This window comes from Trichechus manatus, unplaced genomic scaffold (genome assembly GCF_000243295.1).
Source record: "Trichechus manatus latirostris isolate Lorelei unplaced genomic scaffold, TriManLat1.0 scaffold00031, whole genome shotgun sequence".
Taxonomy (NCBI): domain Eukaryota; kingdom Metazoa; phylum Chordata; class Mammalia; order Sirenia; family Trichechidae; genus Trichechus; species Trichechus manatus.
The window spans coordinates 9,536,787-9,559,321 of record NW_004443967.1 but is presented as its reverse complement, the minus strand read 5'-3'; the positions used below and the strand labels follow the sequence as shown (position 1 = coordinate 9,559,321).

The window sequence follows — 22,535 nt, the reverse complement described above, 5'->3', positions numbered from 1 at the left end:
TTCTGTAAGCCTTCACCTGAAGTACAATAAAATATTAAAAAAAAAAAAAGAAAGGAGTCCCTGGGTGGCGCAAATGTTTAAGTGCTCAACTACTAGCCAGAAGGTTGGCGGTTCGAGCCCACCCAGATGTGCATCAGAAGACAGGCCTGGCGATCTGTTTCCAAAAGGTCACAGTCTTGAAAACTCTATGTAGCAGTTCTACTCTGTACACATGGGGTCACCATGAGTCAGAATCAACTCCATAGCAACTAACAGCACACTATAGAAAAGAGCAAAATGTTACAAGCTATACTTACATACTGAGGCAAAACAAAACTCTGTAGCACAAGACTTTTAGCTGTACAAGGGAACGGTGAGCACACTCAGGTGGGTTCGGTACATGCAGGTGTGCTGCCTGGCCTGTGTGCTCTGAGCTGAGCTGCTGGAGGATGCATGCACCGGGTGGTGGGGGTGGTGGTTGTGTGCTGTTGAGTCAGAATCCACTCCTGGCGACCCCATAAGACAGAGCAGGACTGCCCACAGGGTTTCCGAGGCTGTAGTTTTCACAGGAGCTAATCACCTGGTCTTTTCTTTCGTGGAGCTGCTGGTGGGTTTGAACTGCTGACCTTTCGTTTAGCAGCCAGCCCTTCGGTTAGCAGCTGCGTGCTTAACCAGTGTGTCACCAGGGCTCCTTGCATTGGTGGGCATGGGATTGACTGGGGAGCAGTCAGGATAGTGCAGAGGCCAGTGGCAGAGTCCTGGATCCAGAGGAAAACGTGGAGTGGATCTCAGTGTCAAATCCAGCATTTCCACCAAGGGGACTACCTTGGTTCTAAGTGAGGATTTGTCTGTAAGTCGCTCGGACTTGGTGAGTATTTCATTTGGGGTGGTTTGTGGGAACTGATGGAGATAACTGTCGTGGGGGAGCTAAAAGCCCTCCCTGGTTCCCCTGGCACCGACCCCAGCTGTCCTCTGCATACCTGCCCAGGAAAGGTGCTCTCAGGTGTTGCCGGCATCTCCTTCCACGTGCGATATTTTCCGAAGTGAGAAAGGAGAGGTGCTGTTCGCTCGTCTCTGTTGTGAGTTGTTGGATCCCAAGAAATCCTCCCACCCCATGTGTTAAGCTGCTCTTTTTCCTTTTCCACCAGGCGGTCAAAGAAACAGCAATATCCAGAACAGTGTTGTTTGGGACCTCAGCCTGTGTCCCAGAAGTCTTAGCATACTTTTTCAAAAGGTAAGAGGTCTGCTCATCACCCCAGGTAGGAGTCAACATGTGACAGTCCAAATCCATATAAAAAGTGTTAACTACTGAAGCTGGTGGGAGGGATGGGAAGCAGTGGCTTCGGTATTCTTCCTACTGAACATTCTTCATCACAGTTAGGACAGTGAAGCTGTGTTTGGCATGGCATGAAAATCCAGATGTGTGCATTCCAGCAAACCTGGACTCTGGCCCAGGCTCTGCCGTCGGTCACTGTCCTTGGGCACGTCCAAGAGCCTGTGGAGGCACATTTCCTCACTTCTGGAATGATGAGTTTGGATGATCTGCAGGTTCTTCCAGCTCTGATGTGCTCTGAATATTGCTCAAGCCCCTGACCCCAATTCTAACCATGTTTTAAATTAGCTTAAGTACTCTGAGAATATACTAAAATCCACCGAATTGTACACTTGAAGAAAAATTCACTTATGTGGCCCCAGATTCAAGAGACTGTCACCCATTTTGAGAAGCCAGAAGGGCCTGTTAGGAGGAGGGCCTGGGGATCAGTGAGTGTTCTGGGGTTGGAGTATCAGAAGCCTGACTAGAAGTAGCTGGGCCAGCAGGGAGATGTATTGGTCTAGGTGACAGATGCGGGAAGGGAGCGTAGCCTGTAGCAGCTTGAACAGGAACTTCTGTGCTAGGACACTCCTCCCTTCCTTTCCTTCCTGGGTGTCTGCTGTCTTCTCTCTTGCTACACGTGGGCTGCTTCACATTGACAAAGGACATGGCTGCTGGAAGCTCTCAGCTCATACTCTCACAGCTTCCTGATCAGAGATTAAAAAAAAAAACCTCAACGTACCTGGGGGTGAGGGGGGCATGTCTTCCACTCAGTTCGGAAACTCCCAGGGAAGGATTCTGATCGGCCCAAGTTGGGTCACATGCCCATGGTGGGCTAACCCACTCCAGCCCCACCAGAACCACATATGGAGCACATTTTCAGGAAGTAGGGGCGGTGTCCTGGGCAGAGCCAACTGTAACTCCCCATGCCTGGCCCAGCCGGGTGAGTGCAGCCTCTTCTAGGTTGGGGTCTTCTGGTCACTCTGGCTGGCCTTGGAGCTGGAGCTCCTGTGGAAGTTGGGGCCCTCTGGTCCACCCCACAGTGCCTACATGAATGGCACAGGCTGCCTAGTGGGAAGCGGTGGTCCTGCTCTCCCGGTGGCTTTGGGGTGCCAGAAGGACCGTGTGCCATGGGGTGACCTGGGGCGGATCTTGTACCTCACCCCTCATTTTGCAGCTGGAAAAAACCAAAGCTCAGAAGGGGAAAGCAGCTTGCCTGAGGGCACATACTGTGTCCATGGCCTCAGGTCTCTGGCTCCTGGGCCAGGACACCACACTGTCTCTTACAACTCCAAAGGGTCCGGGTGCCCAGGCTGGGAGCACAGGCCCTAGGATCTCTGGCCCAGCATGTTGGAGCTGTGGGATTTTAGACAAGTTACTTCATAAGTCGTTGCCTCTTTCCTCGTTTGGAAGGGGATGAGGGGGACATTGGTTCAATGGTAGAATTGTCGCCTTCCCTGCAGGAGACCTGGGTTTGATTCCCAGCTAAGGCACCTCATGTGCAGCCACCACCTGTCTGTCCACAGACGTTTGTGTGTTGCTATGATTGTGAACGGGTTTCAGCGGAGCTTCCAGACCAAGATGGACTAGGAAAAAGTCCAAGCTCTGCTTCTGAAACTCAGCCGATATAAACACTATGGATCTCAGTGGTCCCATCCACAACCCATCATCGGGATGGCACGGGATCAGGCAGCATTTTGTGCTTTTGTGCACGGGGTTGCCACGAGTTGTGCCAACTCCCGAGCACTGAGGGGAGATAACACACACCTCGGGGCTGTGGGGATCGAGTGAGAACCCGCATGTAAAGTGCTTAGCACCGTGCCTGAGGTGTTGGAAGCCTGCGCAGTCAGTGTGGCCATTTTCATTGCCTATTTGGGGGTTGGTGGGAGCCAAGGAAGGAGCTCCGGTGGTGCAATGGTTAAAGCGCTCTGTTTTTAACTGAAAAGTCGGTAGTTCGAACCACCAGCCACTCCATGGGAGAAAGACATGGCAGTCTGCTTCTGTAAAGATGACAGCCTTGGAAACTGCAGGGGGCAGTTGTACTCTGTCCTGTAGGGTCACTGTGAGTCAGAATCAAATCAGCAACAGTGGGTGTGGTGTGGAGGGGGGAAACCACGGCGCAGGCCTAAATATCAGCTGTCCTGCAGCTGCCCATGAGAGAAGTAGTCCCCCTGGAGGCCCGCATCTGCATGGCCCTGTGAGGTTCGGCGTCGTCCATCAGCAGCACTCTGTTTCTTCCAGGACTCAGTGTTTCCTGCAGCACCCAAGGTCCTTATGGGCTGTGAAGCTGTCCTGTACCATCCTGGTCATGGGGTTGATGGTGCCAGTCTCCTTTGGCATGTTCCCACAGATTGGACAGGTAAGTCCCCCCACCACTCGCCCCTCTCACACTACTCTGTGGACAATAGTGAATCCCACTTTGAGGGGACAGAATTCCCAGGGCCAGAGCAGAGGCAGAAGTGAGGTCCATCTCCCCTCCTGACCCCCCAGCCATCTTGGTGTTTGGGGAACTTTGAGAATGCCCTGTTGGGCCAAGGTGGGCATGGAGGTGGCTGAATGGTAGTCCTGGGCTGGCGGGGGCGCCTCCCTGTCCTGTCTGCAGTGGGCAATACACTTGTAGAGTGCGACTCTGGGAGAAGTCCTGCCAGCCCGCCCAGGGCTCCAGATGCATTGCGGGGTGGGGCCTTCCAGTGTGGACAGGTTTGTGTGTCCCATCCAAAGCTCCCTTCCAGTCGCTGTCCATCCCTGCCAGTGTCAGCTGTGCATTTGCTTGTTAGACTAGAAAGACACCTTTGAGACCACTGGGGAAGTCTAAACATGGCTGAGTATTAGATGCTATTAGGGGATTTTTTTTTTTTTAATTGTGCTATAAGTGAAAGTTTACAATTCAAGTTGGTATCTCATACAAAAATTTTTACATACCTTGTTATGTGACCCTAGTTGCTCTCCCTGTACTGTGACAGCACACTCCTCCTTTCCACTCCGGATTTCCGGTGTCCATTCAACCAGCTCCTGACATCTCTGCCTTCTCATCTCACCTCTAGACAGAAGCTGCCCATTTAGTCTTATGTAGCTACTTGAGCTAAGAAGCACACTCTTCACAAATATCATTTTATGTCCCATAGTCCAGTCTAATCTTCATCTGAAGAGTTGGCCTCAGGGATGGTTTTAGTTTTGAGCTAAAAGAGTCTGGGGGCCATGTCTTCCAGGGTCCCTCCAGTCTCAATCAAACCATTAAGTCTGGTCTTTTTACTAGAATTTGAGTTCTGCACCCCACTTTTCTCCTGCTCCATCAGGGATTCTGTGGTGTTCCCTGTGAGAGTAATCATGGGTGGTAGCCGGGTACAATCTAGTTCTTCTGGTCTCAGGCTGATGAAGTCTCTGGTTTATGTGGCCCTTTCTGTCTCTTGGACTAATACTTTCCTTGTGTCTTTGGTGTTCTTCATTCTTTACTTCAGGTAGGGCGGGACCAATTGATGCATCTTAGATGACCACTCGCTAGCTTTTAAGATAGGGGATTCTTGTTAATGACGGTGGTGGTGATAATGTCATAGTAGTTATTTTATGATTTGTAATTTCACATTGAGGTATTTGTCAGTGAAATGACACATCTGCAGATTATCTTAAAGTACCTTAAAAAAAAAAAACATTGCCATCGAGTTGATTCCAACTCATAGCTACCCTACAGGACAGAGTAGAACTGCCCCACAGGGTTTCCAAGGAGCAGCTGGTGGATTTGAACTGCCAACCTTTTGGTTACAGCCGAGCTCTTAACCACTGCACCACCTAAAGTACATTGAGGGGGAAGAACACACAACTAGGCATGAGAGATGGTTGATGAGATAAGATTGGCAGGTTGCTGATAGTTAAAGCTGGGTGCTGAGTACGTGAGGGTTCATTATATTCTGCCTACATTTGGTTATATTTGAGATTTTCCATAAAAAATATTTTATGGTTATGTTTTTGCTATAAATTGGGCACCACTAAAAAAGATGGATTATAAAATAGTTGCTTTTGAAAATGAGTTTTAATTTGGCTTCTAAGGCAAGTTACTGAAAATCGTAAGAATCGAACTCTTTTTTTCAGATACAGTGCAGTAAACTTGAAGAGGAAATTCGGTCTTCAACAGAAGAGACAGAACTCTTCTATAACAGAGGGGTGTAGGGCGAGTTTTAGGTGAATCTACCTGCTTCCTGCTTGAATGCCTTCCCCTCTTCAGGTTTGTGTTTGGATTACCCCGCCAGGTCTCTGGGACCCTCGGTGTCTGTGTAGAGAGGACGCTCGTGGGTACGCAGGCAGAGGCCACTTCAGAGCTCTTCATGTCTGGGGTTTTGAACCTGGATGGAAGAAGAGAAATGCTGGGGTTGGGGTGGGGGGTCCCAGGTGACACACCCCTACAGGATTTCTGGGGGGATGGGTGATAATCATCTTTCTGTTTGTTTGTCAGCTTGTGGAAGGAAACTGTAAAATTACCAATAAACTTGTGGGCCTTGAAAATACCCTGTTGGGCCAAGGTGGGCACAGAGGTGGCTGAATGTGGTCCTGGGCTGGGTGGGGGTGGGCGCCTCCTGTCCTGTCTGTGGTGGCTGATCCACTTGCAGAACCTGAGGCCAGGAGGTGTCCCGCCAGCCCACCCAAGGCATCTCCCCAGATGTATCACGGGCCACACGGTGCCTTTCAGGTCTGGGCGTGCGTCCCATCCAAAGCTCCCCTCCAATGGCTGCCTGTCCCGGCCAGTGTCTTTGAGGATCCCCCAGGCCCAGGGCATAGGCCTTATATGATGGTACAGCTCAGGACAAAAACGAACCTCCCAGGGGTGATTAAGGCCTCCATCCCCCAAAGCAATCCCGTTACCCTACTCAGCTTACTCCTGTTCTGGACAAGTACTGAACATTTGTCACCTGCCCCCCAGCTCTAAGTCCCTTCTTTCTCCTCACTGGCAAATGACCCCACCTTCCACTCCACAGTGAAAACCATGCCATTGGCCAGGAATGGAACCTGCTGGCACCAAATCCGAAAACCTCCCTCCACCCACAACTGTCCCTTCCTCCTCCTCCCCCCGAGGTAAGCTGTCCCCACGCTTTGGGCCCATCCCTGTTTCCTCGGGGGGCCTTGTTCTGTGGACTCTGTGTCCTCTCTGGCTTCAGTCTCCCTCTCTGCTGGCTCCTTCCCAATAGATTTTAAACTGCTGGAGTCACGTGCCTCATTAAAAAGCCAGCTGAAAAGCCCATCTGTAGCCAAGACTTATCCACCCTCACTGCCCCACCCCACCTTCCACTGTGTTCAGCCATGCTCCTCCCGAAATGCTGTCTCAGAGCTGAGCCCAGCAGACCCACGTCCTCTGCTTGCTGTGCTTTGCCATTTATGACTCACAGACACCTAAAACTCAACCCCCCAAACCTCAGTAAATGGTACCATTTACCCAGTTGTGTAAGCCTGGGTCCTGGGGATCCCCTTTACTCCTCCCTCTCCCCCTACTGCTATTTAATAGACGAGCACCATAGAGACAGATCTCTAGAAATCACCTCCATGGCCACTGCTACCGGCCCAGTTCAGTCCAACAGCACCCCCTGCTGGTACTGCTGCAACAGCACCTGACCTGGCTGGCCGGCCTCCAGGCTAACTCCAACGCGTTCCAGCCCGCTCTTCCAAACCACATCTGCTTAAACATTAAACACTAGATTCGCGGTGTGTCAGGTTCAAGTCCAAATTCCTTACCATGGCAGGCAAGAACTTTATTCATCTCTTGCTACTCTGCTCACTCTGGTCCGACATCTAGTTCCTCAAATGGGCCATGGTCTTTACTCTGGGCCTTCACACAAGCTGTTCCCTCTGCCCTGGGCTTACCCCTGCTTATGCTTCAGGTGGGATTTAGTTGTCTATCACTGCCTCCAGGAAGCCTTCCAGGATTCACAGTTCTGGGTTAGGTGCTCCTCCTATGTGCTTCCCATATCATGTCTAACACTTGCCCCACTACAATGCAATAATGTTTCCTGGCCCTCCTGTGGACACTGTGCTTTGAGAGCACATGCCACATCTCCACCAGGGTGGCCTCAGCATACAACACACTGCATGGCACAAAGTCGGGACCCAGCACTCGTAGGACGGAGACTGTCTCCAGCACACCCTCTCGAGTCACCAGAGTATGTCTGTGGCTTTCAGTTTTCTTTTCCCTGGGCCAGAGTGACGGTTATTTCAAGATTTAGTCAAAGGGGTTTTGAAATGGTCTAAAAGGACAGTATGTGAAAAATTATCTACCAGATGGTTCACCAGACTCACAAGCTGACACTACAGAAAATTAAAGGGCGAGAACAAGAGTGTGCAGAGGCTCCGGGTGGGGGTTTAGCCACGAAAGATGCGGAGCAGGAATGTGAAGGAGAAGAAACCTCGCTGCCATTAGAGTCAGCTCTAGGAAGGGGGGTCGGGGCGGGCCACAGCACGGGGAGAAAGGGCAGGGCCAGGCTGGGGAGGGAAGGAGCCTGGGAGGCTTAGCTTTCAAATGCTCTTTAATAATTCCCCGGTGGGTCTGAAGTTGAGAAGGATTTTTTTGTTTGTTTGGAGTAGCGAGAATTAGAGTAAGAAGGCATAATTCTTCACCTACCTAAACTTTGTTAAGTATCAAAATAGTTCCATTTCTGCTTTATAAATGTGTAATTTTAACATTTGATCATTAGCTAATATAGTAATACCAAAAAAAAAAAAAAAACGGAGAACAAGATGTTAGCATTCATTTTCATTAAGTGCAGATTTAATATTCAATTGTTTGCCTCAGTAAACATCTCATTTCCCATCTCCTCCTGTCCCCACCCAAGGAAGGAGGAGAAAAGGCTATTTTTTATTTTTGCTTAATAAATGTCCAACACTAAGAATAAAGATCTGATACCAACAAGTTTTTTTGCAAACGTTTTTCTGGGTAAGATTTCTAAGGACATCAGTGTTAACTGGAGTGAAAAACAATATTTCATGATTAATACAAATACAAAAAATAACAAGTACATAATTTAGACCTCCATGCTTATTTGATAATTTTAAGGTCTCTCATTATGAAAAAGGTATGTACTGAACACAGGTCCCTTCACACGTAGCCGAATCGTTTTTACTGAAGTTGTTTGAAGTTGTTCGTCTGGGCCCCTGCAAGACGTTCATTCTGAGTCTCTTCCCAACCATATACAGTCACTGTTCCGGTCATACAGTTATATTCAAAACCAGCTTCTTATTTTACTCTGCTGGCGCAGTGGTCAAGAGCTACGGCTGCTAACCAAATATTGGCAGTTCGAATCCACCAGCTGCTCCTTGAAAACCCTATGGGGCAGTTCTACTCTGTCCTATAGGGTCGCTATACGTGAGAATCAACTCGATGGCAATGGGTTAAAATATAAGGACTGGCATCTTTTTCATAATATTGCTAGCAACAGGGCTAACTGAATAGTATTAATGGCTTAAGTTTACCTCTGAGACAGTATAAATATGGATTATTAAAGTTGTCTACGCAAGTATAAAATCTACGCAAAACCCCCATAGGCAAAATGTTCAAAGGCCAAAAAAAAAAAATTTTTTTTTCTTTTACAACAAAGTGCAACTGCAGGGTCTTTTGAATGATCGTTTAGACAGCTGTGCAGAAAAGTTAGTAGTTTGGCTTAAAAAGTAGAGTTCCTCATGAGGAATTGAAGTTCTTCCTAGAAGAATACAAAACAAAATTTCAGGGAGCTTTCTGAAAATAACCCGTTAGTTTGCGGCTAGACAGTGAGACAGACGGGAACTTAGAATGACGAAGGCGGGCGGATCTGCTGGGACTTGCAGGGGAGCTGGGCAGAGCGTTCCTTGTATTCCAGGATGTCGGCCGTTCGGCGTTGTCTACAGTAGAGACAGCACTTTGTCCAGCACTGACGGGAGGCATAAAACTCATCAGACGTGTTTCCATATGTGTTCCAATGTTTTTCACATCAAATTTCAATACTTTCTAATAAATCATTAAAAATATAACATTTTTTGTTATTTTTAGTATTTTACATGTTGAGTGGATAATCATAGTGAAAGGGGAGCTTTAGATCCGCCCACAAAGTCAGATTTTCAGCATGTGTTCAGCTGCCGCTAGATGATAAAGGAAGTTTTCTGTGGCTGGTGGAAACCGTTTCTGCTTTAGTGTTTCCAAGCTGAGTGCTGGCCTTTGTCCACCGTCTGAAACTTCTGCAAATGACGCTAGGTTGGTTAAGAGCTCTCTTGTTTTCAGGGAAATGTCCTTTCATAGAACAGGAAAATATGCAGTGTGTTAGTATCAAAAAATCTAAAGGGAACAAACGAGAACCAAATGAGCCGTGTCCCTCTCCTCCATCACACTTCGATGGCAGAGCCCTGAGGGCTGAGGGTGAAGCCGCCCAGCAGTGCCTTCCAGCCCCCACCACCCATCCAAGAAACACAGTGGAGAATACACTTGACTCCAGCACGCATCTAGGCTGAAGGCTCACTTCACCGCAATTCCCCATTCATGCTACAAAAGGCTGACCAGATGAGAAGGGAGAGTGTTGACATGTTGTGGGGTTGTTAACCACTGTCATAAAACAATATGTGTACTACTGTTTCACGAGAAACTATTTGTTCTGTAAGCCTTCACCTGAAGTACAATTTAAAAAAAAAAAAAAAGGCTGACCAGAATAATGGGAAGAAGAGGGTGCGTGCTGGGGCTTCCATACCTAACACGTACGCCATAAGATCCTTGGGCATACTCTTCAATTTCTCCAAGGCTTAGGTTGTTCCAGCTATAAAATGGAGACAGCATCTCCCAAATCTTTAGCTCACGCCCCATCACCTCTAGCCGTGAAAGCTCCATACTCAAGTCCATCTGCCCGGAGAGCCCACTGATACCCCAAACTTTTATCTTCCCCCAATCCATATCCACTGAGGCTAGTCAAATGAATAGATACAAATAGCAGGAAAACATGGGGGCTGAAGTTCCACTGACTCTGCTTCCTCATCTACTTTCTCTGGTTGAAAGGGCAATAAGATGCAGGTCAAAGGAGGAAGAGGAGAAAAAGACTGAATTGTAGGAAAGGAGTTCATCTGTCGGGTGCCCATGATGTGCTAGCCACTAGGTTTTTCCATCCGTTATCCTTTCTTCTCGCAACAAGGCTCCTCTTTCCAGATGAGAAAACCTAGGTTCAGAAAGGTGACCTGCCCATGACCATACAACTGTCAGATAGCAGGGCTCAAATTCACCTCCGTGTCTGTGTGTCTTCAAAGCCTGTACTCTCCCCACTGCCATCACGTTGCTTGGAGGGAACCCACCTGGGATCAGTCCACAGGGGGCTCCTGTGCCTACCCCAAGAAACTGAAGATGAGCCCCCCTCCAGGGGTGAAACGAGTAAGAATCACCCTTTCCAGGCCTCCCAGTCTAGTGCAGGAATAATAAATACCTGACATCTGGGCTATTATCCACTCCTGTGCTCATGGCAGACATTGCTAATCAATCACATGGTCCACTTTCCCCTTAACCTCAACACAAACTCAAGTCCTTATCACCACAGAACCCCACGCTGCTTCTTCCAGTTAGCTGGACTTTGCACAGGAAGTAAAACCACTTGCCATCCCAATCCGGCGAGGGGAGAGGAGAGGGTGCCGACTGGGCCACACGGAAACCAGGCAGCGTGACAGGCATACCGCAGAGGAGCTAGGTCTGCAGTGTGAAAGCAGAGTTGGCTAAGTTGGCAGGGGTATGATTATGGGATTACCACCGTCCTGGAGCCAGTCCAGTAGAGCTGCACTCAGACCCTCTATCTAGTTCCTCATGCCCAGCAGCAACCTTTGCTTTGCAGTTTGTTCCTCCATGGAAACTGTCCTGAGAGGAAACGCACCAGCTGGCCTCGAAAGCCTTCCAGACCACTTGGCAGTTACACTTCTGCTATCAATGGCTGGCTTCAGCACTGGGCCCTGGATACATCTGGCTGCAGAGCCTGATAACTGACTCAGCCACGGTGGCCCCCGCTCCTGCTTATCATCACCACGGCCATCTTGCAAGCCCTCATCTGAGCCTCTGCCTGCTGCTCTCTCCCACTTCACTTCACTTATTCATGGGGACAGCAGGTACCACGCAGCTCAGCCACACGCTGGCCAGCGACGCCGTTTCAGGATTCTGAGTAAGTCGGCAGACTAAGGAGTTACCTTAATAACCTGGCTCTCTGACTTCTCAGGGTCTTCTGCAGACTGGACAATTAGCTGACCGATTTCTTTGTGCAGTTTCCCCATTGTCATGGTCTCTGGTGAGATGAAGAATATTTGTGTGAATATTCAGAAGTTTTTATGATAAAAAGTAATCATGCCATCTATCTGAAACTCGAGAGAACATACTGACAGAATTGTCAAAAAGCGACGGACACCCCCCCCACATCTTTCCATTTTATCACTAGAAGCAGATACGCCGCCATGCTAGGAGGGAAGGAACAATCCTGATTATTAGGCTTCGTGTTCAAAATAAAAAGCAGTCAGAACCAAACCAAATTCCCCCTCACACCCACCTAACAAGAATTCTTACTTTTCTTTCTAGACAAAACCTAATGAAAACTTCTGACTGTGAATAAGTTGTCATTTTAAGCCAAGAGCCTGACTTTTCTGTCCAGGTCTTGACAGCTGAGAATGTAAGTGTATCTTTCTGGCAGGGACTTTGTGAAAGCGGTGCTTCCTGTCAGCTCTGTGGATACCACACTGAGCAAAGGAAACAACTGTGGTCACGTTAGTCACATACGGTACCTTCTGCAGCAAGGAGCTGAACAGACATTTCTGTCTGTAGCTTCAAGGAGCAAATGCCATTCGAACGGTGCTGACTGGGACAAGGCCGTTACCGGCTCAGAGCAGCAGACGACCGCGGGGAGAGGGGAGCCCTCTGTCCCGAAGTGCCGGCACGTTTAGTGGCCCTCGCTGCAGCTGGCTTTCTGTCACTTTGGCTTGACGAAAGACACTGTCTCCTGAAGGCCTGATTTTATACTTTGATTTTTTCACCACGAATATGCATCGTATTTGTCATTTTAAAACTAATGAAAGGAAAACAAGTTCTGGTTCTAGTATTTTGAAGTTGTTAGATAAAACTTCACTTAATCAGAATCCATCTAACAAAAAGTCTTGATCAGCCAGCCTTTGGCTGCCCCACGTTTAGGACAAAGATATGTGGCAAAGCAAAAGCTGATTATCAGTAATAATTACCATCTAAAACCAACTCCTGACTAGTGCCCGGGGCTCAACACACTTTTAACCTAATCTCTTCTGCTTTATGTAGCCGTCACTGAGGACCAGTTGAATTAATTTCTCCAGAGATGACACTATGCCACTAAAATTCCCTTTCTTGGTCATTAGCCCCCAAAACACTTTCACTCTCTTGGGCTCACTGACCGTCCTTCAGAAAGATTTTCCATACAGGCATCAGGAAACTATAAATATTTAACCCCGTGCTGGGTAAATTTAACCTGTGTTGTGATAAATGTCTACAAACTTTGACACTCCTCCCTTTAAGAGGTGGAGCCTAATTCCTCTCCCCTTAGGTTTGACTGGACATGGTGACTTGCTTCTAACAAAAACAGTATGATAGAAATGACAGTATGTGACTTCCAAGACTAAGTCCCAGAAGGCACCTTTCCTCATCACGCCTCCTCCTCTCTCTGGGGGAAGCCAACTGCCATGTCCGGAGGATACTCAAGCTGCCCTATGGAGAGGCCACACAGTGAGGACCTGAGGCCTCCTGCCAACAACCATGCAAGTGAGCTTGGAAGTGGATTTTCCAGTCGCAGTCACACCATCAGATGACTGCAGCCATGGCCAACACCTTGATGAAAACTTCGTGAGACCCTGAGCCAGAACCACCCAGCTAAGCCACTTCCACATTCCTGACCCACCAAAGCTGTGAGATAATCTTTGTCGTCTGAAACCATGAAGTTTTGAGGTGATTTGTTATGCAGCAAACCCGTTTAAACAGAAAAGTGAAGAAACAAAAAACAGACTATTTACCTTGTTAACATACGGTGCAGCATAAACACCCAGGACATACTGCTAACTTGGCTAGGTCTTTAAGAATAAATACCATGTGTTGGACACCTAGAAAAATCCCTCCAGCTTCAGCAGAGCAGGCTGAGCTGGCCCTCAAATACTAGTTGTAGAGACCAGCCTAGAAAACACAACTTCTTGGCTTATGCCTTGTATCAACATAGCAGAAGAAAAGACAGAACTGACCTTTTGCAAGCGGCGCAATGGTGATCTCACTATCTGCCAGATTCACAAAAACATCATAGAGGTCTGGTCTATTGCTCACCTCCAAGTCTACAAATCCAGCGATGTAACCTGCAGTTCAAAAATGATCAAGATTACTGTGGTGTAGGATGAGCTCATACTGTGAACAAAAAGGAATTGAGTCTAAAAGCTCACAGGTGCTTGTCATCACTGCTTTATTCAGGGAACAAGAGTCATGCCCTGTGCCCCGTGCATTACTGTCAACTGCCTGAAGAAATTCACGCAACTTAAAATGCTCCAAAATTAGATTTCAGTGTCAAGGACCAGGGCTGAAGCAAAGTGTTTACTTTCACTCGTTGCTATTTGGGTCAAGATTGGCAAATGCAGCGGAAGTAGAAAGGCTTCTCTTAACTAATGCTCCCCATCAGGTCTTTGTCTCCAGAAGTCAGAGTCAAGTGCCTGGGTTCCTCAGGGACAGCGTGGTGGAAACGGCATTAATTTTACTAATTTCAGATCTGAGACAAAAAAAATGCTCAAGGAGTCAGGGCAACTCAAGAACTAGCAGACCTCTCAATCAAGTGCTTTTTTTCCTGGAATTGGTGTTAAGACAATGGTTCCCAGACTTCTGAATTTCACAGGGCAATACAGTTTTTTAAAAAAGTTCTTTTTGAGGGCCAATTTATCATTGCTAAATTTTTATGTTGCCAAGTGAGGACATTTAAAAGCAACAACAGCAACAAAAATGGAGCACGGAGAGCCCAGACACAGGCCCACTTACACATGAGAAAGTGTGACCTACGGCAGAGAGGATACTGCTGCTCCCTGGAGAGAGGAGGACACTAGTCAGTAAGGAGCTGATTCATGGGCCGACTGGTTATCCACGTGGGAAATCGGATCCCAACCTCACACACTACAGAAAAATTAATTCCAGCTGGATTAGAGAATTCACTGGGGATGCCCATCAACAGATGAATGGATAAACAAACTATGGTACATACACACAATGGAGTACTATGCAACGAGAAAGAACAACAGTGAATCTGTGAAGCATCTCATAACATGGATGAAACTGGAGGACATTATGCTGAGTGAAATAAGTCAATCACAAAAGGACAAATATTGTATGAGACCTCTACTGTAAAAACCCATGAAAAAGTTCACACACAAAATGGAACAATCTTTGTTGGTTACCAGGGATGGGAGGGGTGGGGGGGAAATACTAAATAGGCAATAGATAAGTGGTATCTTGGGTGAACGGTGAGACAGTACACAATACAGGGGAAACTAGCACAACTTGTACAAGGAAAGGTCATGGAAGCCCCACAGACACATCCAAACTCCCCGAGGGACTGAATTGCTAGGCAGAGGGCTGTGGGGACCATGGTCTCGGGGAACATCTAGCTCAACTGGCATAACACAGTTTATAAAGACAATGTTCTACATTCTACCTTGGTGAGTAGTATCTGGGGTCTTAAAAGCCTGTGAGTGGCCATCTAAGATACTCCACTGGTCTCATCCCTTCGGGAGCAAGGGAGAATGAAGAGAACAGGATATAAGGAAAAGACTAGTCCGAAGGACTAATGGTCCACAGCTACCAAGGCCTCCACCGGACTGAGTTCCAGTACAGCTAGATGGTGCCCGGCTACCACCACTGACTGCTCTGACCAGGATCACAAAAGAGGGTTCTGGACAGAGCTGGAGAAGGATGTAGAACATAATTCTAACTCACAAAAAAAAAGACCAGATTTACTGCCCTAAAGGAGACTGGAGAAACCCTGAGAGTATGGCCCCCAGACACCCTTTTAGCTCAGTGATGAAGTTATCTCCGAGGTTCACCGTTCAGCCTGGGAGTGGACAGCCCCGTAAAACCAGTGACAAGGGCCAGAAGGCAGAAGGGGACAAGGAAGCTGGTGATAGGGAACCCAAGGTTGAGTAAGGATATTGCTGATGTGTTGTGAGATTGTTAACCATTGTCATAGGGCAACATGTTTACTAACTGTTAAATGGGAAACTATTTTGTTCTGTAAGCCTTCATCTTAAGTGAGAATAGCTGCACAACTGGAAGAGCGTAGTCAATGTCACTGAACTGTGCATGTAGAAATTTTTGAAATGGTGTTATCTTTGGCTATGTGTATTTTCACCAAAAAAAAAGGTTGAGAAGTTAGAGGGTTGACATGTTGTGGGGTCGTTAACCAATGTCATAAAACAATATGTGTACTACTGTTTCATGAGAAACTATTTGTTCTGTAAGCCTTCACCTGAAGTACAATTAAAAAAAAATAATTCACTAGGAAAGAAAAAACTTCAAAAACCTTTGCAAGAAAATATACGAGAATATCTTAGAATTTTCTTAAAATACAAAAAACTAAAACCATGAAAGTCTAATAAATTCCAACACATTAAAATGAAGAATTCAAGACAACATAAGGACACTGGAAAAAAAAATAAAGCTTCATACTTGGAGATTTTTAGAGCATATATAATCAACAGTAGATTCACATCGTGACTATATAAAAAAGTTGTAACAATCAGTAAGAAAAAAGAACAAAGTGTAAAAATGAGTAAAACATTCAGTCATTTTGCAGAAGAGGAAACATACATGGCACTAAACATACAGAAATACACTTCACCTCATTAGGAATCAGGAAAAGGCAAATTAGACCACAATTAAGTACGACTGAACACCCACCAGGTTGTCTGATAACTCTCAGTGCTGCTGAGGACAGGAAGCAGTGGGCCTTTCCTATACTGCTAATGGGACAGTAAACTGGTAAAATCTCCAAGGAAAACAAGTTGGCATTACCCAGCAAAGTTGAAGATTTGTATCCTTTCAAAAAAAACCCATTGCTATCGAGTCCATTCTGACTCATAGTGAGCCTACAGGACAGAGTAGAACTGCCCCATAGGGATTCCAAGGCTATAAATCTTTTTGGAAGCAGACTGCCACATCTTTCCTCTGCGGAGCGGCTGGTGAATTCGAACTGCTGACCTTTCAGTTAACAGGCAAGCACTGTAACCACTGTACTGCTTACAACCTGGCAATTCTACCCACTGATGTGTACCGTAGAGAAACTTTCACATATGTGTGCCAAGAGACCCAGAATAAGCACTGCTGTTCTAAAAATGAGTAACTACAAAAACAGAAATGGAGAGATTGTGCTATATCATTTGATGGAATCCTGCATAGCAGGGACCATGAGCAAGACAACAGACACCCACATGAACACGGGTGAATCCCACACAAAAAAATGAAATGTTAAGCAAAAAATGCAGGCCACAGAAGAATTCATCCATCATGAATCCATATAAATAAAGTTAGTTTAGCAAAACTAAACGTGTTGTTTACAAATATGTGTTTGTGTGTGTGTGGCCGGGGGAGGGGAGTAAATCCACAAAGAGATGCAAGGGAAAAGTAAACACTACTTGAGAAGGAGCGGGCCTGGGAGGGGAAGGCACGCGGGGGCTTCAGAGCATGGGCAGTGTCCTCCTTTGTCATCTGTATGGTGAGTCCCTGAGTATTCTTTTATTTTTATAACTTGCATAAACAATGTATTCTTTTGTATGTGAGGACTATCTTATAATTTAAAGAGCAACAAAGCCCCTACCATTTATTATCATCATTGCCTTATGAAGGGACCTTTAAATACCATAAAAATATAAAAGACATAGTAACCTTAAATTTAACAAAAAAACTACGTGACTAGAAAGTTAAGGTACCTATAGAAAAAAGTAAAAATACATTACGTATTTATTCACAGAATCTTAGTAATCGTTACACAAGTCCAATAATGTCATTTAGAAAATTTTATTCCTTTGAGAAATAATATAGAAAGGCTCAAGATGAGATCTAAAGATCCTAGATCAAATCACTGATACGAAAACTTTTAGAATTACAACTTTACAAGTCATAAATAGGTTAAATTTACCAAAGGAATAATTCTTTATCGGTATTCCCCTCCTTAAAGCAGCCTATTTCCTGCCCTGGTCCCTGCAGCTACCTGTGCACATCTGCAGGGCTTCCAGCTCATCACCGCTGAGGTGCACGTAAGAATGAAGAGTGGTCCAGTCCTGACGATGCCACACCAGGGCAGGCAGTGTCCTGGGGAATCAAGGCAAGAACTCAAACGTTGCTGGACCGCACCTTAGAGACTGCACCTGCCCTCCTCCCCTCCTCTTGCAGACAAGGAAATTAAGAGGGTAGAAGCACACAGCTATCAGAGAGACCAACCCCTAACATGCCAATACCACAGGCTTCAAATAAAAGCAATGCAATGGTTTAAACTCCACTTGTTGGGTCTGACTGGCTGCAAAAAGCTCAAGGTGAAGTTTGCAAAGATCTCCACGGTGGCAAGAATGACGCTTCTCAAGCTTTCCTCCAAACATCCCACTCTGCAGACTGCGACAGAGGGGGAGTCTGGCGGGAAAACCCAAAATGGCTTCTGCAAGCAAGAAATTGTTTTGGAAAAAAAAAAGAAAAATTGTTTCAAAGTTTCCCATTTTATATTTAAAATTCCAGTCAAGCTTGCAAACCACTTTGTGTTTGTTTTTATACAAAATAGGTTTGCTTAAAGAAAACTTCTGGTAAAACAGCTAATGCAGAAAGATGTGCTGATTTATCCATGGCTTCGTTAATCCCTGGTGCCCTGCTCAGTAGTTTTGGACACCCCAGGTTAAGAAGCATAAAGAAAAAAGATGGTGGGGTAGAAAAATATGAGGTTTTAGAGCCAGACAGAACAGGGTGAAAATTCTGGCCCTCTCATTTAAGATCTGAGCCAATCGTGACCGTAACCATAAGCATTTCTAAAGCACACAATATGGGCAAGGCATGTGCTAAGCAAGCACTTTACACAAACGATTTCAATGTTATAAGGTATTAGCATCCTCATTTTACAGAGAAACTGAGGCTCAGAAAGGTTAAGTATCTTTTATATGGTCACAGAGCTAATAAGTTGCTCTCCCCAGAATTTAACCCAGATCTTTCTGACTAAAAAGCCTTTGTTCTTTTCATTATCTTATCACTTTGCCTCTCTGAGCCTCAATTTTCTCATCCATAAAACGGAGAGGTTGTGTCCTTTCAGAGCCCTTGTCAAGAGGAAATGTAGTAGTTTAAGGTGACTTACACAATGCCCAGCATACAGTAAACCCAGCACAAATGCTACTTCCCTGCTTTTAAAAAAGGATCTGAGAACTACTTTGATTTGGTAAAGAAACAAAAAACTACAATGAATCTATATTTATCATAAAAATAAGAGTCTTTGGTAAAATTTATAGCGAGAACAACTTACTCTAAAACAGGTGGGCAAACTATGGCCCACAAGCCAGCTCCTTGTTTTTGTAAATAAAGTTTTATTGGAACACAGCCATGCTTATTTGTTTACATAGTACTTAGTGGCTGCTTTTGCACAATGACGGCAAAGTGAGTAGTTGCAACAGAGATCATATGGCCAGCAAGCCTAAAATATTTACTCTCTGCCCCTTTGTAGGAGAGTTTGCTGACTCCCTGTTCTAGAATGTTCACATTTCCAAATTTAAATCAGAATCTGTTCTTTAAAAAAAAAAAAGAATCTAATTCAGTGATTTTGAACTATTAGATCTAAACTAAAACATTAGATGAAAATGGTATTTCCCTTCTAGCCTATAGACATTCAAATTATACCAACTGTGCAAAAGCACAGAGCACATGGTATGTTAGTGGCCCAAATTGGTGGCCAACACAGTTCACCCTTTTTAATGGTTAGAATCCGTACCTGGTAAACTCCTGGACAGCTTCTATTCTTGGATGATAGACGACAATTCTTTTCTTTAGCATCAGTGCTGTGTATAAGATAACAGTTTCCATTCCAAACTGAGATACAATATCTTAAAAAAAAATGACAATGTTACAGCATTAAATATAAGAAAATAAAAGTTTTTATGAGCAAGAATTCTTGTGATAAGAATGCAAAACTTTTTCAATACAGAGAATAAATTTAGCAAGTGTAAGCACAGAAGCACCTTATTTGGTGGATGGGCGTACCCATCCATAAGTCTGATCACTGGATGTGTGACAGCTGCCTACAGCTGCCCCCGAAGGGCTCCATGCTGGATGTGTAGACCAACCCAGATTAAATGAAATAAATGATGTGAAAGGGCACCAGCACCTTCCTGTGTCCTGAAAACTTCCTGACTTAAAAAAAATGCTCGCAAACCCCTTCCTCTTCCATACACAGAGACCCACAGGTCATTACTTAAGTCCTTTTCAGTTAGCTTGATGAACACCCAACACCTCAACCATTCAGAACAGCAGGATCCAGAGCAAAGACAGAGGCACTGTGGGAGGATGTGAACGAAGGCCAGCGTCACCTTCGGAATTTCCTTCTCCTTCCTCTGAGGAGTCTGAAGGCTGTGGCATAGCCCTGTGCTGGCCTCTGCCATTTTGGATTTTCCAGCTACGGCTGGGAGTGGGGTTAGGGACTCGGGGTCAGGGGCTTCAGATCTCCAGATGTGAGAGTTAACTGCTAAGATCTAAGGAAACGAGAACAATGGAGACCTCGAACCATGAATTCAGCTACTGGTGAGGAACATTTCTATCACAGTCAGAATAACATGGGCAGGACCACCAAAGAAACTGGCTTTCCTTTGACAGAATTCTAACCCAAGCAGGAAACTCAGAAGTTGATGAACATAACGTATGGAAAGATGGCACAAGGAAGACTAAATGAGAGACCTTCCTTGGCTTGAGGATGTTGTTGTTGGGATGAGTTTTGTTTTTTTCTTTTCTTTTTTATTGTGGTGAAAATAAATGCAACCAAACATATAACAGTTCAACAATTTCTACTTGTATTAATTCAGTGACAGATTATATTCTTCGAGTTATTGCTTGGCTCTTTTTTTTTTTTTTTTTTACCTTTGATGGAGCCTGCAAGGTATGCCTTTCGGGCATCAAAGTCCTTGCTAAGGAACGAGCCATTCTCTTCACTCTGGCATATCCCCTTTGTCAGAACTGCAATGTAACTCTCCATCATTTTAACTGGGCTCCCATGTTTCAGGTACATTCTGGAAGAAAGGAAAAACACGACCGTGCTTTTATCTGGCATGAACCACATGGAGAAATGCCCCAAGGCTAGGCACTGGAGTCTTCTAAAGAGCCTAAAGCCAACCTGCTAATATACTTGAATGTCTGAACATTTTCATAACATGTATCACCTCTGTAATCTGAAAATGTATTAAAAACAACAACACTTGAGAGATAGTCAGCAATTCTTTTGAAGTCAGCTCTCTCCTTACAGCTGCAGCAGCCTGCTGGAGTCCACTAAGGCAGGAGAATGGACGCTGGACTTTCTGAGGTACCATTATTCCTGAGAATACTGTCTACTTTTCTTGCCTCTTTTTATGTCTTACACTCACAAGTGGTGTTCTTAGTCATAACTGTTTTATTGCTGGAACTTCCTTTGACAAGGAAGGAGTCATATGCATTGTTCACAGGGTAAGCACGAATTAGTTGTAGAACCCATACTTATCAGAGTTTCCAGAGGTAGCTATGTTTAGATAATTAAGAAATCAAAATGCCGTTAAGTTTCTGGTGGTAAATGCACATTAGATACTTTCATCTCCCAGTTAAAACGTCCAGAATATGCTGACAGGAAGCTGGCTGCACTGACAGCTCACACGTGGAGTCAGTCTCGTCCCCTGAAGTCTCTTCCTGTGAGCAACTAAAACGAAATTTTGTTTGAGAAATACTACTGGGTCTACTCAGGCCTTTCAGTAGCTAACAGAATAGAAAAATAGGAAGGAAATAAAACTGATGTTTAAAACAGATCACTTGAAAATTATATTTACTGTAGGTTAAGTGAAAAGGCAAGTGTTTTAACTGCTTGCCAAATTTTGTCAATCATAAAGTGTGTTTTTATTAGTTCAGTCCACAAATTGAGACAAAAAGGTAGAGAATAATGAATATGGTAAGCTCCCATATAGATACAATACAATCAAACCCACGAAATCATATACATGCTTATATGCAAAGAAAACCTCTCCTGATAGGAGATTAACCTGTTCCGGGGTTGGGGCAGTACTGGGGGCCTGGGGAACAGGGGCAGGAGGAGACTTACTTTTTACTCTATACCCTTCTGCATTATTTGTATTTTTTTAAACATGTACTTATATTACTACCAACAACTAAAAATAAAAATGCCATTAAAATTGTAAAGTAGAGGGTCAGCAAAAAAGAGGAAGACCCACAACAAGATGGACTGACACAGTGGCTGCAACAATGGGCTCAAACACAGCAATGACTGTGAGGACGGCGCAGGGCAGGGCAGCGTATCATTTTCGTTCTGTTGTACACAGGGTCGCTATGAGTCGGAACCTACTGAACGGCACCTAACAACAAGAATTACCACCAACAACTAAAAATCAAAATGCCATAAAATTGTAAAATAGAAACACCACACAGCAATGGAGAAGGGAGCCTGGCTGCCACACCTGGCCTGCACAGCTGATTCCAAGTGTGCTGGAAACCCCGGCTCCCTACAGGGCCACCATCTGCGGGGACTAGGAGATGAAGGGGTTATGGCAGTTGACCTAGATCCCACGCAGGGAATGGAGCTTTACCATCTGAGCTTCCACTGCCCTGGTGAGCAGCACTGTGGAAGGCATGCTCGCCTGCTTCTCTCATGAGAAGTGGAAGCAAACACCTCCACGCTGACCTCACCGTGATGAGAAAGTGTTTGTATATTAACCATGTGCACGTGCACACAGACACATGCACGTGTGTGGGGTGTGTGCTCGAGCATGTGGGTGTGTACACAAGCAAGGGCAGTCAAAGCAGGTGGGTGGCAACAGCTGTGAGTCCTTGTTCCTCTTGCACTGTGATAGAAGAGGAGAACGCAGAATGTACAGTGTCAGGACGCTGAGAGGGGAACCCAGAATGTACAGTGTCAGGACACTGAGAGGGGAACCCAGAATGTACAGTGTCAGGACGCTGCGAGGGGAACCCAGAGTGTACAGTGTCAGGACGCTGCGAGGGGAACCCAGAGTGTACAGTGTCAGGACGCTGCGA

General features: G+C 45.7%; 2 protein-coding genes across 5 annotated transcripts in view; one reads left to right on the top strand and one right to left on the bottom strand.

Moving 5' to 3' along the window:
* The window catches only part of SFXN4 (sideroflexin 4), a 23,247-nt gene extending 17,665 nt beyond the window's left edge, over nt 1–5,582 (top strand). The window contains exons 12-14 of the mRNA XM_004374960.2: nt 1,128–1,213; nt 3,533–3,650; nt 5,378–5,582. Of these exons, the coding sequence (XP_004375017.1) occupies nt 1,128–1,213; nt 3,533–3,650; nt 5,378–5,455 (282 nt within the window). The 3' untranslated portion in view covers nt 5,456–5,582. The remainder of the gene's footprint in view (nt 1–1,127; nt 1,214–3,532; nt 3,651–5,377) is intronic.
* Nucleotides 5,472–22,535, bottom strand: part of DENND10 (DENN domain containing 10) — a 23,406-nt gene continuing 6,342 nt past the window's right edge. For 2 of the 4 annotated variants that reach the window (XM_004374889.2, XM_023730003.1), the window contains 6 exons: nt 20,385–20,533; nt 19,246–19,357; nt 17,497–17,597; nt 13,502–13,609; nt 11,447–11,541; nt 8,030–9,530 (listed from right to left, as the gene is read on the bottom strand). In XM_004374889.2, coding sequence (XP_004374946.1) covers nt 9,354–9,530; nt 11,447–11,541; nt 13,502–13,609; nt 17,497–17,597; nt 19,246–19,357; nt 20,385–20,533 — 742 coding nt within the window. In that variant the 3' untranslated portion in view covers nt 8,030–9,353. Of the gene's footprint in view, nt 5,629–8,029; nt 9,576–11,446; nt 11,542–13,501; nt 13,610–17,496; nt 17,598–19,245; nt 19,358–20,384; nt 20,534–22,535 lie in introns of those variants that run through there. The other 2 variants (XM_023730001.1, XM_023730002.1) reach the window with 2 other exon arrangements.